The sequence below is a fragment of the Protomyctophum bolini genome (genome assembly GCF_963924005.1).
Source record: "Protomyctophum bolini genome assembly, chromosome: 17".
Classification (NCBI taxonomy): Eukaryota; Metazoa; Chordata; class Actinopteri; order Myctophiformes; family Myctophidae; genus Protomyctophum; species Protomyctophum bolini.
Genome location: NC_137878.1, coordinates 16,696,356 through 16,716,780, shown reverse-complemented (window position 1 = coordinate 16,716,780; position 20,425 = coordinate 16,696,356). Strand labels below are relative to the sequence as shown.

At 41.3% G+C, this 20,425-nt stretch overlaps 2 protein-coding genes across 3 annotated transcripts in view; both read right to left on the bottom strand.

Moving 5' to 3' along the window:
- rnf19b (ring finger protein 19B) overlaps window positions 1–65 on the bottom strand; it is a 28,851-nt gene extending 28,786 nt beyond the window's left edge. Inside the window, exon 1 of the mRNA XM_080787654.1 lies at window positions 1–65. This exon is cut by the window's left edge and continues 362 nt beyond it. The gene's annotated coding sequence lies outside the window, so the exon portion shown is untranslated.
- Window positions 66–1,654: 1,589 nt separating this feature from the next.
- ak2 (adenylate kinase 2) lies at window positions 1,655–16,727 on the bottom strand. 2 transcript variants are annotated; one of them, XM_080787777.1, is made up of 7 exons: window positions 16,554–16,727; window positions 13,555–13,680; window positions 12,321–12,431; window positions 10,684–10,778; window positions 6,339–6,411; window positions 4,876–5,101; window positions 1,655–1,949 (listed from the first exon to the last, which is right to left on the bottom strand). In XM_080787777.1, exons 1-7 carry the CDS (start codon window positions 16,650–16,652, stop codon window positions 1,942–1,944), a joined length of 738 nt encoding a protein of 245 aa, XP_080643903.1. In that variant the 5' UTR covers window positions 16,653–16,727; the 3' UTR covers window positions 1,655–1,941. The 2 variants fall into 2 exon arrangements, with proteins under 2 accessions (XP_080643903.1, XP_080643902.1); XM_080787776.1 differs by lacking the exon at window positions 1,655–1,949 and having other exon boundaries at window positions 4,835–5,101.
- Window positions 16,728–20,425: the final 3,698 nt, after the last annotated feature.

Here is a 20,425-nt window from a genome sequence, read left to right as displayed (position 1 = left end):
CCGGACCATGCAGTAGCCAGTAATATTGTGTGCTTCTCTCGCTCTCGCTCCGTGCTTCACCGCTGCCGTCGCCCCAACGTCAGGGAGGAAAGCCCCGGCCAGTGACGTAATAGCGTAGAGATTCTAGAGAACATGGAAACCCCGCCCCGGGGTTCATTGGAACAGCTCACAGAAAAAGCTTTATACGCTGTTATGTACATAATGATGCAATGTGACATAGCTCTGTTTACAAAATGCTGTACCTGTATCCCCTCCAACTGTATAGGCCTACACCCATTTTCAACTGTTTTTATTGTAGCCTATTGTGACATTTGCTTTGGCAATGTAAATTCAATGGCAACGAGAAAGAGCCGCAACCTTGCCCAAATATGGAGTACTACTAGAGTCTATCTAGTGTCTATGACATATCATAGATGAAGATGACTGACAACTAAGTGACAGTCTACTTGCCAGCCCATACACCCTTTAATAAAGCGTACACCAAGGTTTATGTTAGAAATGTTGAGTATGGACTATGGGTCCCCAGCATGTAGAAACAATAAGTTGTTGGTATGGCCACATATGCCAATTATGAAAATTGCTCAACATGCAAGTTAGCATCCGGCAGTTTCCCATACTCATTTCTAACGTAAAACTTGTGTACTCAACATGCCTGGGTTCACAACTTCACATTCTGGCAAGTGGACTAACATGATCATTGATTGGCCAGATCCATCCATATCTGGCCAATCAATCGGTAGACTAAATGTCATAGATGAAGATGACTGACATGATCATTGATTGGCCATCGCCACATGAAGTCCAAACATCTTTTAATATGAATTGTAGGCTATAGGCTATATCCCTATGTGCATTTCTTTCAAGTTTTCTATAAAAGGGTTCTCTACATGTCTTGAAAAATGTTAATTACATTATGCTATATATATTGACTCAAATATATCAAATAGACAGGAGACAACATAAGTCTTTGGTTCTCATCCAGGAGTTCTTAAAATTTGTTAAATATAAAATAAAAAAAGAAATGACTGGCATATATACTACTAGCTCTACTATATAAAATGTGTACTAAATGTTTTAAATCTTGTCAAAACATTGGTCTAATACATTTTTGCACCGTGGCTGAGTTGTACAGCCTCCTCCTCCTCATTGTAATCTGCGGTGGTCAGCAGTCAGCACCTCATCAATGATGATGTGCCGCCCTAGCCTGTGTTTTCCCCATTATCAAACAATTGTAGTGTTTTGCCAATTATTACAGCCTGGCCCACAGGTTGATAATCGCCACTCTGCTACCCCTCACCCATGGCAAATAAGGACCAGCTATGTGATAAATGTGAACAGTACAACTCAACATGGAATGACACCCAGTGAGTGCGAAAATCACACCCGTACTGTGAACCGAGTGGTGCAACCCCCCCCCCCCCCCCCCCCCCCCCCCCCCTCCCACCCCCCCCCCCCCCCCCCCCCTCTCTCATTAGCAGGCAACAGTGCAGCACTATCCCTCTCCATTTCTGGCACAACAGAGCCCCTACTGGTACCCAGTCATATACTGTTGCTCATTAACCAACACATAGGTGAACGAACACGGGAACACAGACATTGCTGTTCCTTGGAGTGGTTGCACCACTAAAAAAACAACATGTGCTTTAACAGCATGTGAAGATTGTAGAAAAGCATCTTTTGAGCTTTATTATTTGGGAAAAGCAGGGTGTCAACAGTACAATGAATTCACATAATTCTGTCAGTGTACTAAAGGAAACATGATGGGCTGACATGAAAACCCACACAGCAGCAGAACAGGACATTTCCTATGTAGTGCTATGTCACAAGACATTACGCTCCGTTTCTTTAACTCCCTCCAAACACCCAACCATCTCGCCATCAGTTCACCCACCACAATGTCTGTCTCTCCGTAGTCAGGGTTGGAATGGAGAAGCACAGGACTCAACCAGCTGGAAGGGGAGAAAGGAAAGAGAAAAGTGTAGGGTGAGATATACACCAAAACAAATTAAAAAATAAACCCCATTCAGATTGCTAAATTAAATACCAATACAGGGCTAGCAGTACCATGTGTTGGACATGCGAGTACACAGTCCTTGTTCATCTTACTACTGTCCATATCTTACTGCAAATAGAGGACCAGTCTTCCTTACCTCTTGAAAGGTTTTCAACAGTACGATTACTCAGCAAATAATTTGCATGACCATCACATGGATGCAGTTTCAAGTAAACCAAAAACATTAGGAACATTGCTTTGTTGGCTAAATTCAGCAAAAACAATCATGACTCCGAAAGCTAAATAGAACACTGAAAATCAGCCGCCACAGCAGGCTGGAAAAAACATCTGCTTCTGTTCCTTTTCTTCACACAGAGAGCAGAGCACAGGGACATATTGTCAGCCTTTCAAGGGAAAACTGCAGTTGACACAGTCTGCATTCAAGGCGTTTCAAGACAAATGCAAACAACAGGTGACTGGGGCATATGGGAGGGTAACCTAAGCGGGAAGAGTAGTTAAGACAACAAAATCCTTATTCCTTACAAATGTCTAAAGGCATCCAAGGCCAGATTGGCTAGTCTATTTCAAGTAAAATCCAGCATAAATAAACTCATTGGTGAATACATGTACAGGGACCCTGAACATGTACAGGGATTCCCGAGTTTGCTTGCTACATTGTACCGATATCTACACTCTAAAATACTTAATCCTTATAACTTGCATGTACTCCTCCTGACCCTAGCCTAAACTCCTTAGAACCTTTCCTCCTGCAAGTGTCTCAATGAAAGTGTGCATAGGACTATCTAGTCCATTAAACAAGGGTATATTCTATTGCTTTGGAACAGTGCAAATACTAAACTTACTAAAGTCACTAACTTAACAGCCTTCTATCCAGCTCATCATAGTATAGTCAAACTACATTCTCAATTTGTCAAGAGTTGTTCGAGTTACGTTTGTTATTATTTTGAGATACTGTCGTTAGGTTTGAGCTATCATTTTTTACTCTTTATTTTGCGATACCAAGTAATTATATTGAGATACAAAATTATAAGTCATAATTTCAAGAAAGATTCCCTTCCCACCCCCTGCATAAATGGACTTCCATACATAATAAATTGACATTTAAATACTTGTGATCATCAACTTTCTGGCACTCTTTGTAATGACTTTTGCAAATAAACCGTTTGGCACTTAAACCTCTTAAACCCCGGGGGGGGGGGGGGGGGGGGGGGTAAAGGGGGTAAATCTGCAACATCGGAGTTGGAACCGGAGACCAATTGGGTCACCATTGACCCGCTGAGCGCTGTTCAAAGGGGGCCAGCCGCTGGGGAAATGGGGCTCAAGAGGTTTTAACGGCTGTGCCTAGAGGTTTAATGTGCATCTCTGATCTGGTCTAATTAGGTGTCAGAGAACAAAGTGACTGGAACAGGAAGTGCATCAGCACGTGGCTACTAGTGTGGGAACTAGGGATGCTCCGATCAGGTTATTTTGGGACCGATCCCGATTGTTTGTCAAAACCCACGTCAAAAATGTTCCTGTGTGTGGGGAGGAATGAGAGAATGTTTTGGCCTGTCAAAGATGAAAAATGATATACTATATATATATATATATCTTACATTTATACCACTTAAATGGTGTAAAAGATCGGTTTCTCCAGATAGGGTAAATTTCACCGATTGGCGTGAATATCGGCCGTTACGGCCGATCACCGATCGGTGGCCGATTATCAGAGCATCTCTAGTGGGAACCTCGTCAACGCCAAAATGAGGTAAGCAACTCTGAGCTCAAGTCAGTCCACTCAGTCTTTCAAACATTCTACTATCAAAAGTAATATACATTCCATAATATAATCACATTGAATTTATAACTATTAGCATTTATCAGTTTTAGCCGGTACAGTCTTTAGTGTCCAGTAAGAGTCCAGAGTCAACATCACCCAGAGTGAGAGGAGCACTTCAAGGGTCAAGTGGAGGAGAGGAGGCGAGGATTTAGGTGGAGAAGAGGAAATATAGAGTAGACAAAAACTACACATAATTAAATAAATAAATGGAATACTCTGAGAGTAGTGGAGGGCCATTAGGGAGACGAAGGTAATCAGTTCTGTTGTCCAGAGAGAAAGAGGGGGGGGTGAGGAGGAGGGTTTACAGGTGGGTGAAGTCCAAGTATATGAAAAGTAGAGAGCTGCGATTGATTTATATTTTGTATGCGCCATGCTGTACACCGAAAATAACAGACCTACTACATCTGCTATTTTCATACCACGGCACACAACCAAGTATAATGTAAATCAGGCTTAGGGTCAGTTTTTGCATGAGTTAAGCAAACCAAATTCATTATATCACCAGCATAGACTAGAGAATGATCACCAGTACACAGCCAATCAGTTAATCTTTTTTTTTACGACACATGACTGAAACATCCTTCTTGTTGCTGTGTTATACACTAAGAAAACAATAAAGTAATGGATGACTACTGATTTGCATTACTCTGCTTTGTTTTAGGCCATCTCTTGATAACCACTCTCCTTGATATTGATTCTTGACATATTTGCATTGCGTTTGTCAGCATGAAAGCTGCAACTTGTAAAAACTGCAGAGATTATGTTTGCCAGAACAATCACTTGCAGTGATGTAGTCTCCAACTGTCTCACAGAAGTGATCTGTGCACTTTTACTGTATACAGAGAACAGTCCAGCCGGTGTGACGTTTTGCTTAACCCTCGCACAGTCTCCAATCCTTGGCGAAAGAAAGATGGCAGAAAGAAGAACAATGAAGAAAACTAGTTGGGTTTTAGTTGAGGTGGAAGAAGAAGGTTCACCAGGTGAAGTGTTAGAATTATTTTAGTTTGTTTTCTGTTTTAGATGAACGAGACTTGGTCTTTACAGGCGGAGGCGCGGGCAGCAGAACTGGTTGCCGCGGTAGCAGAGAAGGCAGCTACGATGGCGGCAAAGACAACGTTGGGTGTCTGGGCAGCATCGACAGCTGTGTGCAGGCCCCGCTTGCTGTAGTACTGCACCAGAGGCACCGTCTGGCGGTGGTACGCGTCCAGGCGTGAGCGCAGTGTCGACTCATTGTCATCGCTGCGTCTCATCAGGGGTTCGCCCGTCACCTGGGAGAGGAGAGGACAAAGAGGGAGTTTGGCTTTTCGTTGTCATTGCAGTCTGTATTGTGCAATTGTAAAATGAAGTGACAAAGAGGGAGATAGACACTGAGAAAGACAGGAGAGCGGATTGAAAAAGCTATGGTGAAAGAGGCGTTGTGCCAAAACATTAGCCTGGTAAACCAACTCTGACACGGAATTCAAAAGTTTCATTTTCATTCAGCAGACCACTGAATAAAGAGGGATAAAAGAGGAAATAGGATTTGAGATGACACAGAGCAAGGAAGGGTAAAAGGGGACACATGAAAAGCAGAGAAAGAGGGAGGGGAGAGAAGGGAAGAATGAGCCACAGTGCTGGTCAGCCCAGTCAATCTTGCCAATTGCCACTGGGTTTCACACGTTACATGAAACGGGCACACAGACACGTTCTTACCGATGCATTCCTCCATAAAAAGAGCTGTTGCATTAGAGTATGAAGAAACCTGGTACCCTGTATAGCTAAACGCTAGATCATTAATTGAGACAAGGGACACCGGGTCATTACAGCTTACCTTGTGATTTTTTCACAGAATGGGGGGGGGGGGGGGGGGGACTTTATTATTTCCACACAACAGATAAGGTATATTAATGACATAGTAAAATGTTGAAAATGAGTGGAATGCCCCTTTAACACATTCCAACGGAAATAACCAAGCTATAAAACCCAGCACTTTAATGCCAATCTCAGGTATGTACCATTTACCGCATAGGGAGCCGCCATCTTGGAGCGTGCAGCCATGAGGCACGCTCCATAGACTCCTGTAATGGCGGGGATCTTTAGCAGTGTTCATCTCCGAATTGAGGCTTTGACGAGGCGAGGCATGATGTTAGGAGGTCAATACAAAATTTGCGCAAGGCTCCGGTTAGCAGATTAGCGCGTTTCATGAAGGACACAGCGTTGGCTAATACTTCCGGTTCAAGAGTCGCGTCACAGGGTACTCTTTTTGTAGTTTTTGCCTGGCGTGGGTAAAAGGGGTGCCCAGGAACCACCTGGCACTTAATTAAAGGACTGACTGAATCAAAACCACACAGACGCCTGCGCTTAAAACTTATGGTTTATGCAAAACATTTGTTATGTCCTCAAAGGATAGAGAGCAGTACATCGTTTAGACTCTAAACGATCTAAACTTTAGTTCAGACTAAGCTTTAGATGGGCAAAGACAAGACAAGAAAGCTTATTCGTAGCATTGATGGTGAAATGACTTACATCATCTTTCATGTGTTCTTTGGGAGGGTTGAACTCTTCATGATAGGAGCGTCCACTTGCCTGGTGAATTAGCCTGGGAACGTGGTGGTGTTAGGAGAGGCCAGAGAAGGAGAGGACAGGGGGGGGGCAGTGGTGGTGTTAAAGGTCAGAGGAGGGGGGGGAGGAGAGAGGACGACAGATGAATGTCAGATGGTCGTGGTGAGCAATAATATGAGTGTTTCACATTGCACTGATGCACTCTCTGCCTCAGTCTTTCACATGCCTCTTGTTTGTCCTATTATAAAAGCTTACTCTGCGGTCAATCACCACGAAGGAGCCCCATCTGCAATCAACCACAGGTTGCTCTATTCAGCCATGGGCTCAGGTAATGTCAGGCGATTATGGTGAGTAAAGACAACAAAAGCGCAGCAGTAATAACGAATGTAAAAAAGAAAAGGGTTTTCCGAAGCAGTTGTCCCTTATCGAGTTTGACTTTCCAAGGGGTAGTGCATTGAATGTACGTACAGTAGGAGCCATGTACTGTAGGCACAGAAATGCATACAGTACAGTAGACCTCATACCTAATCGAATACTACTGAACACAATGGAAACATGTCTCCAGGACTTTGTTTTATCTTTTTAGCCCAGGTGTTTTTACTGTAGTACCTTCATGCCGTTTACATTTTTTACTTACCGGTATTCAAATAAATATTAAGATTGCAGGCTACTAGTACTACTACAGTTTATGTCCATCTATCATCCGCTGCTCTTAAAATGGAGCATAGTGAAGGGGCTGCGTAGGGAAAATAAACATATTTCTTTAAATCAGAATTTTACAAAATAGATGATGTATAGATGAGACATTTCTACATTACTTAATTTCAAGATTTTCAACACACATGAATGTAGGCCAAATCATAAGTATAACCATTAGCCACTATTGCAGTGTTTGGAGTTATTTCCCAAGATCTATATCTTAGCCGGCAAAACAAGAATATGGTAGCCTTCGCATCTCTTTTGGCTAGGCGGCAAATACTATTTAAATGGAAGGAGAAAATACCACCAACCTTTAAATCTTGGGTTAATGATGTTTTACATCATCTGACATTGGAAAAGATTTGCTACTCCACAAGAGGGTACGCCGGTGCCTTAAAATTCTACACCATTTGGCAACCTTTTTTAACATACATTGAGAGGATGAACGCGGCTGACATCAACAATCCTTAACTTGTTACACTGACCCTACTGTAATTGTTTTATTTTATTATTATTATTTTATATATATATTTTATATTTATTTTTATTATTATTATTTCTTTGCATACTTCTATTATTCTATTATGTCTATGTATATTTGTATGTGTCTTTTATTTCATATGGTGCAAGATACCGGGGTTGTGGCTCTTTCGGAGCGTGAACTCTGGGGGGAGGGGAGGGGGGAAAAAAAATGTTCTAAAAATGTTATGCAACATGTGTGAAAAAGTAATAAAAAAAACTTTGATCAAATAAAAGTATAACCATTGGAGATCAAGACAGAAGATGTTTTAATATCTTTATTGGGTAATTCCCTTGTGAGTCATTTGAATGACCACTTGCGGATCCAAGGACTCACTACATTTAAAACGGCTTAACAGCACTGATTCATAAAACTATTGTATTACGAATTTCAGGGACTCTGAAAGGGAAGTCTGCATTGTGCAGTGGGTGCATACACACCACCATCTAGTGGGCATACAATACAGGCCATTTCAGATCGTTCAACCACACAAACCCAAATCTACTTAATGCAGGATAGTGCATGCACCATCGAAGGCAATGTTTCACATCCTCTTTCTCGTACGAATGTGCGTATGTTCGGAGGTATATATACTGATGTTGACGTAATGAAGATATGTTTCAGTGTCGGGTGAATTAAAGGTGTATACATTTATGTATACATGTAATCTGAAACCTATCTTTATTAAGTCACCATCGAAAGCCAGTAACACCCCGGCATTGATACATATCTTAATTACATCACCATCAACATCAGTATATATACCTCTGAGCATAGGCATAAAAAAAGCTAGCCGACCTGCCCGACCACAGTATAGTACTTTCAACTTACATATGCGTATACATACGTTACCCGTTACCCAACCAATATTGAAACATATCGTAATTAGTTTACGTCACCATTGGCAGCCAGTTATAACCCGACTTTAGTATTTAATTCCAATGTTTTACAGAGAGGCTGAGATTTGAAAGTTCGTAGCAGCAAGCAGAGTGCGCAAGCATTGTGGTCGTGTCAGTATTTTAGCCGTGACGTGAGTGCCCCCTCCAGAGATACTTCCGGGTCCTACTTTTGTGTCCCCATAGAGTTATAATGTGACGCTACGTCGGACTAAATCTGAGATGAAAACAACCACGAAAGTCTAATTTTACCACTTTCCTCACAACAACAAAGCTGCTGCTCTCCCAAATCTGGCTGTGACAGGCCGTCTGCCCCACACGGAATACAATCATTTTATTTAATTGTGTCAACTAAATCCTCATTAATTGCAAACTAGATTCAACATACTCAAGCCTGCACACATTCTAAATATGCCCCCTAAATATTGTACCGAGCAAATGGACTGTTAACACCTTCAATAATAATAGTCTTTATTGTCTCCACATCATATACTTTCTTTGTCATGGACACATGTACAAAACATTAATATTTCTACTCGAGTTGGAAACATTAAGACCCATTTCCTTTCTGAAAAATAACGTCATTGTAAAAAGATTCACGTGTTTAGATATTCTATTTACAATGAGATGCGGACGGGAGGTGGTGCCACTTGGACCCGGACGTAACGTAGCACTACAAAATGACGTCGGACTTAAAATACTGAATAGTACTTTCAACTTACATACATGTATACATACATACTAGGGTTTAATCCTGTGATTCCGGGCCTTGGAGTTTGCACACAGTGCGCGTTCTTTCCCCTGATCTATGAGTGGTCAAATGTCCAATCAGAACCCTCCCATCATTTTCAAACATGTTTGATGATATTTATATGAATTATGGATCACACTCGAGGGCTGCAACGGGAGCCAGCGGGACCCAACGTAATTGTTGGCGGTGCGGGCAGTATTTAAATACCTGTGGGCGGGCACGGGCGGTCAAGATAAAATCAGTAGCGCGAATGTGATTTGCGAGTGTGTGTTTTACCGACGGAGCGTGGAGGAGTTTCCTTTCCCCGTGATGGACATTGTCGATTCTAAACACCTTTTTGCCTGCATGTGTGCGTCACTCAGCAATAACGTGAAACGGAACACAAAAGATGATTAGGCTACAATTTGTTTTATAACCATATACTATAACTACCAACACGCGTCTATCTCCCCCCCCCCCCCCCCCCCCCCAAATATAATAGTGTGTTGTGCACTGGCCTATTGCTGGCTATTTTAACACCCAATCGGACTTTTCATATAGTACAAGGCGAGATGATCACATTGTCAACATTCACAGCAGAGAAGGGGACCCAGCACTGCTCAAAGGGTGAAAGACCATAGCTAATCTATGTGAAGGATTTATTTTTTCCCCCCGTGCTTCTACAGTCACATTAGTGCAAACTCCTTAAGCGTCACTTTTTATGAATAGCGTAGTAGGCCTATAACATTAATATTTTAATTTAATTGTAGACTATATGTTCATATTTCGTTCAAATAAAAAAATTAAACAAAAGAAATATCACTATTCTATTCTATGTGAAGTATATATATAAATGCATTTTGGTGGGCACTTTTTTTCTCAGACGGGAATTCCGCAAATTAAAAGGAGCCAAATCCAGGAAAATATTAAACCCCAATACATACGTTACCCAACCAATATTGAATATCGTAATTACGTCACCATTGACGGCCAGTTATAACCCAACATGCTTGGTAGGTATTGATGGTGATGTAATTACCGGTATGTATCAATGCCGGGTTCTAACTGGTTTCTGATGGGGACGTAATAAAGATTACGCACATAAAAAAGCCAGCCTGAGCCGACCACAGTATAGTACTTTCAACTTACATACATGTATAGTTGTATAAATACATTTACCAGAACCAATCAATATTGAAACATATCGTAATTACTTTCGTAATTAATTTCAATGTTTTACAGAGAGGCTGAGATTTGAAAGTTCGTAGCGGTCGACAGCCATTTAATGGCCTACTTGTGTGCAACGTGCAAGTAGGCACTCAGTGCCGTTCTAGTTCCTGCTGTGTGAGATGACAGTTTTTCAAGTGCTCATGTGAGAATAATCATTATGCCGCTAATGTAAATTCCCCACAATAATGTTTAATCGTTTTAATTAATGATAACATGAAATCAAACTGCTCCTACCTGCCACAGATCCTGCGGACCAGCAGAGAGTCATCAACAGCAAACTCAATCACAGAGTCCAGATTCTCTTGTCTCTTGTCCATCAAGTCATCGAGCTGACAAGGACATATTACAAATTAGAAAAAACATTTATCTATGCATAAATACTGCACTCAGGTGTATAGACCGAGTGATATACATACACACAACGTTGTGTCAATATAGCTGGGGGGGTGGAGCTGGGGTAAAGTTCAGAGTTCTCCCAAAGGGAATAAACAGTGGGTTGTTGGGTTTTCAAACGCAGAATACTACTAATTTAAAAGTAGGTGCCATAGCTATTAGCTTGCCAGATCACAGGCACAGATCCTTGTTGCCACTCGACAAGGAACGCTAATTTAGAAAATGAAACAAGCTAGAGTCCGTTTGGAATGTTTTCCTTGGCTGCTGGACATGATCCAACACAACACAATATATAAATATGATCACTGAAACTTATCATAATATACATTTTAAAAATCCACTAATTCATCAATGATTTTTATAGAACACGATTTTGCCAAACGATAATGGCTCCGTGCCAAGTTCCAACTCTAAACTAGGCTACTTAGAATTCACTACAATGTGTTCTATAAACATTATTGATGAATTAATGGCTGTTGGTTTTTGATATTACGTTAAGTTTAATTGATCATATAGAGTGTCTCTACCAGGCGATTAAACACTGCGCCACGTTAACACAATGCTTTGTAACATGGAGGGAGAGGGAGATGGAGAGGCAGAACTCCGATTTCGCTGGTGCAACTTGACACATGCAATAAAGTATAAAGAGATAATGATAATCAGATCTGACTATATAAACCACTTGAACCCCAGGTCCCCCAGCATAAACCAAAAGTCTACAAAATCACAATGCATCGCAAAGCGCTGGGAGCTCATGGTAGTTCTGGACTGAAGTGTTTTACCCAGTCTCCATTTACAGTCATTATGGTTTACGCCTACACAAAGGTTCAGATTACAAATATAATGTGCTCACCCCAGGGCCATGGATGTTACAATTCTCCTAGGGTTGGTATAAGTACCGGTATCTTCCGTATTGTTCAATAAAAACCTAAGTTAATCAGTTTTTGGCAATGCGCTTTAAACTATGCGCCCCTATCGGTTGGTGCATGCGGATACATATACATATAATATAACAGATAAAATGGCCACAGTTCGGATTTTTATTGAACAATGCGGAAGATACCGGTACTTCAGCCCCCCTGAGGAGGATTGTAACATCCATGGCTCTGGGGCGATCACATTTGAAATGTATGTAGACGTTAACGTTGTAAATGGGAAAAGTGTGTAAAACAGGTTGAAGTTTCGCCATGACAGACCAGCGCCATGTGAATCATGGCTAAATCGTCTCGTATACTTAAATAAATAAAAAATAATGAGCTTTAATATTGACGTAGATCTCGGCTAATGGCAGTGAATCTGTTAATAAGTCAACTTTCCGAGGGGGACTGAACGATTGCGTTCCAGATGTCCTTTGATGGATTTTTCGTGGTCCTCTATAGGGAAGACCATTTTCTTTAACCCAGGCTAAAACCGGATGTGACTTTGTGGGCGTTCCTGTCTACCTTTGTGTCAGTGTATCCAGTAAAAAAAAACCTCACCATCTCTGCTTGTTTGACCGTGCGTGGGAAACCATCCAACAAGAAACCATTCTTGCAGGGTGGCGTGTCCAGGTTCTTCTCGATGAGTTCTACCACCATCTCGTCACTGACCTACACAAGCAAAACAAGGATAACCTTAGTCCATTCATTCATTCATTCATTCATACGATAATTTGCTCCGACTAGCATGATGCTTAATCTCAATTACTTTGGGGATATATGTTCTTTGATGACTTGTAAAGTAAATATCTTTTTGTCTATACAATGTACTGTGATGGTGGTGGCGTTTGTTGTTTTAGCTTTTTTCAGCCTATATTGATAGTGGACAGTAGACCGACAGGAAATGGAGAGAGATATGGGGAGTGACACGCAGCAAAGGTCATCGGGCTCGGCAGTCGGACCCGCAACAGGCTAGGTGCCCGGACCACAAGTACTAAAAATAAAAATAGACGGGTACTGTGGAGTCTCTTCTTCACGTCTTACACAGGATGTTCCCTCCGAACTCTCCCAAGTTGGCGTGTCACCCATGACTGACAACTTAGGAGTCCTACATGACACACGTGATGATAGTTAAATAATTAAAGTGTTTAACTTTGAATTATACTATATTTTTTAAAACAAAAAGTTATCTTCAAAAAGTACTACTATTCCCAGCAGACACGTGTGAACAAAGCTTCCAAGTGAAAGTACGGCAGAGCTAGAACATTCCAAAGGAGTATTTGGGAATATGGATTCCAGATAAGCCGACTCCACCAGATGGGGGCTGTATTGATTCACAAGTTTACAACACAGTAGCGATGAACCGAGCCGGTCGCGGCTCAGACCAATCAGCTAACCAATCAGTAACTACAGCCCGGATAAGGGCCCGCCTTCTTCAGCGATTGGGCTACAGTGAGCCCAGATGGAAGTAGTTTGTGAAACGAGTGTGAAGCTAGCTAGGAGTTAGCTTAGAATTATTTTGCCCTATACACAGGTTTAATGTTTGTCTTTAGTTCAATGTTTCCCATTGACAATGAAGGGAAAATCTACGTCATATTGTCCCTTTATTGTTAATGGCGCTTAATGTTTGTGTTGGCACCGTTTGTTTTACATCACCATTACATGACCGAATCAACACGAGTTAAACTTTAATATATTAGCTCCCCTCACTTCAGTTCACACAGGTGTGATTTTGTTTAAATCACAAATAAGACACCAACTGTTGGTGAGGAAAATAAAGCCATAGTCATCTTACCAGTTTTCCAGCATCCATGGTCTCCTTAAGCCTCTTGCCCAGCTCAGAGCCTGATGCCACCATGGCCCTCAGCATGTCTCCTGTGGCCAGGTGGCATACACAGTACTGATCTGCCAGCCGCGGGGCCTGGGGGGAAATTGGTGGGGATCAAGATATTAGGGGAGGTCAGGTGGTAATCTGACAGAAACAGTCTCATGTGACCTAGTCAGAAGAAAAAATATATCTCCAAATTTAGAGCGTATGTATGGTAAAGGGCTTGCTTACATAATAAATGATTAAAAGGAAAGCAAAAGAAAAGACACATTTTGCTGGTAAATGTGTCTTCCCTTCCTTACCTACTATGACTATAGCAAGCAGTAAACTATAATTTTGGTAGTGATATTATGGTGTAAAAAAGTCAAGTAGAAAGTTAAAATCAGACCCGTCTGAAGTGAGTGATGCTGTACTGTACATACTAGTGTACAAGCCCTCATCCCTGGCCTGTGTGTGTGTTAGGCTGTGCAACAGTAACACTTGGTGGTGACCAAACACTATATTATACTATAACGCTATTTTCATGCCAGACAGACCCAGGGACACACATAGCTGTCTATAGGAGTGGTTGCACCACTCAAAAACTCAGACTCTGAAGTGAGTGGTGCTGTACTGTACTTGTGCTGCCTGTACGTACTGTACTCAAGTGGTAAGTTAAAAAAACAATGGGCTCGTGAATTTTAACATTAAGTTAACTACTAATAAATTATAGCAAAATGAAAGCATCATTCAAAAGACACATTTTGCCTACAGCTGGTAAATGAGTCTTCCCTTCCTTACCTATGACTATGGCAGGCAGTCAACTATAATTATGGTGTAAAAAGTAAAGTGGCAAGTTAAAAAACAATTGGCTCGTGAATTTTAACATTAAGTTAACTACCGTAACCACTTTGGCGGGCAGAATTCGTATCATGGTGAAGATGCTCTTATTTGGTTCCAACCAAAGTACAAGTCAAATAGGGCTGGCTAGGCTAAACAACATATTTTGCAAGCTGGGACAAGCCTGCTAGATTTTTGACATGTTCATGGCCAAAATACAAACAGCTACTTTTTCCATCAAACACACTGCCTTCAAGGTTTGATGTACATTCCTGTCATGAACAGGAGACACAGATGAGGGGAATGACAGTAAACTAACTATAGAATAACCCAAGAATTGAGACAACACAGATATGATGTGCTCGTCCCCTACTACAACCAAGGGCCAGCTAGGCACTCCAATGTTGAAGCGCTGGGCCCTAGTGGTAAGAGGAAGGACTGCAGGCGGACGCGTGGATTCATGACGAGGAAACCCCATGCAGCTGAGCTTTAACATTGAGCGCTCGGTTGCACTTCCGCATTTGACCTCCAAATTTTGGAGGTCAAATGCGGAAATGCGCCCAAAAAGGCGGAAATAGACGGTCCCTCCGGCGGCTTCAAAACACCACTGAGCAACTTCCCTGGCATGAATAGCGGAGGAGGCGGAGCTTCGCGCCAGTTCAGTCTCTATCCTTTTATACTCTATGACTACAACACATTGCAGAAACAAACTAGAAATGACTGGTGTAGTGGTCACCTGTATGAACTATGAAGCACATTGTTTAATTCAAAGGCATTTGGAAAACTCATTAATATGCATTCTGTCCAACTTTCCAACACTTAACACTGGACATTTGACAAGTTTCACTGACAGGTCAGAGTAGTCAGCTTCCCGTTTGTTAGACATTTGCGACACAAAGCCTTATGGGAATTTTGCAACCTCTGGTATGCAGTCAGACCACAACTAATAGCCTACCGGGAGGGGAGCAGTACAGTGACTACAGTCTATCCAGCAGTGCCTTTGGTACAATTGCACATTAACCTACATTGTTTTTAAGCTGGTTGGGAACTGCAAGACTAGAGATACACCATTATTAAAGAAATCATGAAGCAAACATTTTAGCTAAGTGATATAAAAACTAAATCTTTTTGGCAACATTGCCGTAGTCAAAGTATGTCGAATTCTAAGTAAAAAGTGTAATTAGTTACTGCATGTTACAAGGGAAAGCTCCTCTTTCTATGTTGTAGCCTACTTACTACGGTCGGTTGGCGTAACAATGACACTGTGGATGGGATTTCTATAAAAGTTTCAATAAAAACCTGATCAAGAAGCCTTAACCAAATTGGACTTGGGAGTGAAAAATCTGTTAATAATAACCAGTGGATGTCTCAAGCAGCAAATGTTACACACAGCCAAATATGTCTGGCACCTTATGTACACATTATGCCTACCAGTATTATCCGTTTCTCTCTTGCACACTCGATACAAAACACACATCAGGCCACTTTGTTACAGTGACCCTGATCAAACTGTTTCAAGTTCAGCAAGTAAGTATCCACAGCACCAGCCAGCAACCAGGTCATTTAAGTTTAATACCACTTAAGCCATAGTTTATACTCCATTGCACAATAATGCCCCATTTGATACTAGAGTCCAGTACATTGCACAAGAGTGTCACTCTAATACATAAAATAACAATCTACAAGCTTGTATCTAGATTTTTGAAAAATGACATGACCATAACATGAGTGAGATGCCAATCATGCCATCATGGCACACCAGCCATTGGCATCATGCCAGGTTTAAAGACAAGAGCGTAGTTGTGTGGGGCCTTCAACCCTATCGCTGTGATTGGCTGAGACGCGTCCAGCCCCTTTTTCATTAGGAAATACGTCATGATTATGGTCGCAAAAAGACATTTCAAGTAACTGGTCTTCAAAGTTAAAGTCTCAAGTGACTATAGCCTCCCACTAGACTCCCCAATGGCACTCAACATAAGTTCCTAGCTTGTAAACTGTTACGACTGATGCGACTGATCTGTGAACTTGTGATGACAAATAAAACCGGAGTCAGCTTATCCCACACTGGTGTCGGCCATGCGCTTTCCATTGCTAAGGTGCAAGGCTAGCAAGCTAGCGACTGAAAGACTGAAACAAGTGTCTCTCACCTGCGTCCCTTTGCCGGCCCCGGGCGGTCCGAGCAAAATCGCCCGAATCCCCTTTTGCACATCGGCTACGGCCTCTTTCAACTGTGTGCTGGGGGCCATTGTCTGTACAGTCGGGGGTAAAACACTAGGGCAGCCCAAACTTTCACGGCCGTGTGGCACTTTGGGCTGTGAGCTGTGAGAGGATTCGAGGAAGTGCCTCCGCCTCCTTTTCAAAATAAATGATTGGAACCCGCCCCCGTGAGAGGATACGCGTGTTTTATTGGCTATCGGAGGGCTCAATCAGCTGTTCTCTACGCCGGTTTGATCAAAAGGTATTTTACGCGTCCTTAAACAACTTCCTTGAAATAATCAAGGAAGCTTACAGAATCTAATAACGAAACAAGAATTCAGATTATTCATTTTGAATTATATGTTTGTCACTTTGTCGGGGAGCATTTTATTAAAATGTGAGAGCTCTTCCACCAAATTTAATTCAAACGAATGGCTACTACATCAGTATATCAAGTCCAGAAGACATGTCAATGGTTCTTAGCTGGCTATGGACCAGAGTTAGTCAATAGCTAGAGTCCAAGAATTGAACAGGACAGGCTGAGGCTATGGCATAATATATTTATTAAATAATTGATTAATTTTTTTCTCCCAAATCTTCACACATATCACACTAAAGCAGGCATGCAGTTCTGTCCTAATATTTGGAAAAGTTATTGTAGTTGTATTTTCCTTGAGAAACATTATCTTACATGGGCCTAAAGAAGGTTCTGTTATGACTATGAGATAGACAATTAAGGGATGCACTATATTGACATTTTGGCTGATATTCCATTTGATACGATATAGGAGGATGGATAGGCCTAATGAGTCTGTGTTTCCTCCAACTGCGCCTTGGTCTGCCCTGGGGTCTCCTCCCAGTGGGACGTGCCTTGAGGACCACCCTAGCGAGCTAGGCGCCCGAGAGGCATCCTAACCATGCCCAAACCACCTAAGCTGGCTCCTTTCCAGGCGAAGAAGCAGCGACTCTACTCCGAGTCTCTCTCGCGTGACTGAACTTCTCACCCTATCTCTAAGGGAGATAGGGTCACTGAGTACTTTTTCCATCACTGATAATATATCCAATATCTTGCATATCATCCTTTACAAATACTAAGGCATGTGGTACTTACTAGCTATAAGGGGAAGTCTTATTAAATAAAGTACAGAATATTAACTTGTTGCTTGTCTGAAAAAAGGAAGTGATTAAAAAAAGAACTTGCAATGAGAAGGGGACGTGTTTTGGGGAACAATGACATTGCATGACCTGTAATCATCAGTCAGTTCAGTTCAGTACTTTTTCCATCACTGATAATATGTCCAATATCTTGCATCATCCTTTACAAAGAGGCATGTGGTACTAACTAGCTATAAGGGAAAACATGAAAACTGGCTAACACCTTTTTAGTCTGCAAAATTAGTAGTTGGAACTTGGAAGTCTTAATAAATGTACAGAATATTAACTTGTTGCTTGTCTGAAAAAAGGAAGTGATTAAAAAAAGATCTTGCAATAAGAAGGGGACGTGATTTGGGGAACAATGACATTGCATGTCCTGTAATCATCAGTCAGTTCAGTTCAACAGTTGTGATGTTCACACAACTCCTCTGCTATGTCTGACGTGCTTTACTTGGATGTTAAGTTCAACAATCCTAAAGGGACACACAAAGCTAATGGTGAGTTTGAAAATGTATTGAATGATGGATGATTGATTGATTGATTCTGTTTCATTGGGGTTGATTGTTATTGAATATAGATAAATATAAATAAGGAAGTAAAAAAGGACATGTTGAACTAAGAAAGAAACAGTGTTGAAAGCAATGCAATAAGCTTTTAATTGTATGTGAAATGTCAATATAGAGACAACTAGAAATGCACTCTGTCGAGGTGCCAACTTGTGCGCAAGCAGAGTGAGCAAGAACTGCTACTAACTAATGTCTAAGACTATCACAACTGCTGTTCTAAATTCTTTAGACCCGTTATTGACCTTATACCAACCTTGAATACCTTCAAGGTATACTCCATCAACAGCCAATAAGGGACTACCACCATTCTTTTTTCCCCCTGGTTCTGAGAAGTGACAGCAAATGTGTGAACCAAGAAGTAAAAAGAGGAACTTCCCTGAAATAGAAGAAGGTGCCAAGCCGTGTATATCCACGGATATCCCAAGCCGTGTATATCCACGGATATCCCAAGCCGTGTATATCCACGGCTTCCGTGACAATTACCTAAACATGAGAGAGATGTGCCATATATGCACACGCACGATGATTCCATTCACACCTCTCTCTCTCTCTCTCTCTCTCTCTCTCTCTCCTCACATGACCATGATCATGAAATGGAAAGAAAAATACAGCACAATATAGTTTCACATGCGGCTATGCACACACCACGCGTGCATAGCGTGTTGGTGTAGGCTACTGCGCAATGGCATTTGGCCTGGGTCCTTATTGGTAGGTTAATATCCACAGTTTCTCTGTAGCGGTCCGCAATTAACCTATTGTTCAAGCTTCACACTCCAATACAAATTAAACTATTTGAATAAAGGTCGTACACATCAGTGAAATTAACTTCTGGGAAAATCCCTAATTGAGAGTGTATATAGGCCTAAGCGCACCACAGATCATATACAGTATAGGCTGCATGGCTAACAGGGCTTGGGCACTACGCTACCATCTCTCTATATCATTTGATAAAGGCAATAAAAACATGACTTGGTCAGAGATTGCTCAATAAAGTGCAATTATCTCTGTGTATTTTGTAAAAACATACACTGAATATTGTGAATAATCTACAGGTTTTCAACTTTACCCCTAAATCTCTATGAAAGGACTGAAATGTGCCAAACCATGTGCACCAGGCTGGGAGTCTCGGGGAAGAAAGTGTTACCGGTTCTCCTCTGACAAATACACTTGGGATCAGAGCAGGATTGACGGCACATACTGTATAAGGGAGTGGACCTCGCTAAAATAGACAGTACATTCGAACAGGTATAAGATGGGATCAATGATGATACATTATACCTGTGTCCTACATGTTACATCCTCATTCTTTTAGATGTTTTAACAGTAATAACAGAACAGCTATAAGATGGGATCAATGATGATACATTATACCTGTGTCCTACATGTTACATGATAATCCTCATTCTTTTATATGTTTTAACAGCAATAAGGAATGGTGTTTCAATATAGAATTTACAGCATTCTAATTTAGATCACAATTTTATATTCAGATTCCTACAAGGAAAACTGAAAAAGGATTGGACTGACCGATTCAAAGGAAGAGGGCAAATGGGTTTGGACACATTTTTATCAGTCACGAGTAAATGTCACTTTCTTTGATAAAAAAAAAATCTGTATATTCTTTATCTCAAGCACTTATTTTGAGATGTAATTATAATGGAAGTCAATTTATTTGTCAGATCAGGCTGAAATCTTGCCTAAAATAATTTGGGATTTTCTATATTAAAATCTTATGTCATATCATACTGTTCTTTTTGTCGGTGACGACCTCTCCTGCGTGCCACTCCCCATTTCCTGGCAGTCTACTGTACTCTCATAAAAGCACAAAAATTAATCTTCCAAAAGAAATAAAGAGGAAGTTCCCTGGAAGAACGTCATGAAACTTCATACATGCAGCATGCTTGCTTACAGTAGGCTACAGTATTCAGTCTGCCTGAACACTCGTCTTTTAATTTGACCTACATTGTCATATGGTTGTGTTTTGTATCATGTGCATCCATGTTTGTATTTTCTACAGTTCATGTAAAATGTAACTTCTTTACATTTTACCAATCAGCAAATAAAGGAGAAACAGCACCCCCAACAGTCTGTACCTCTCCTGC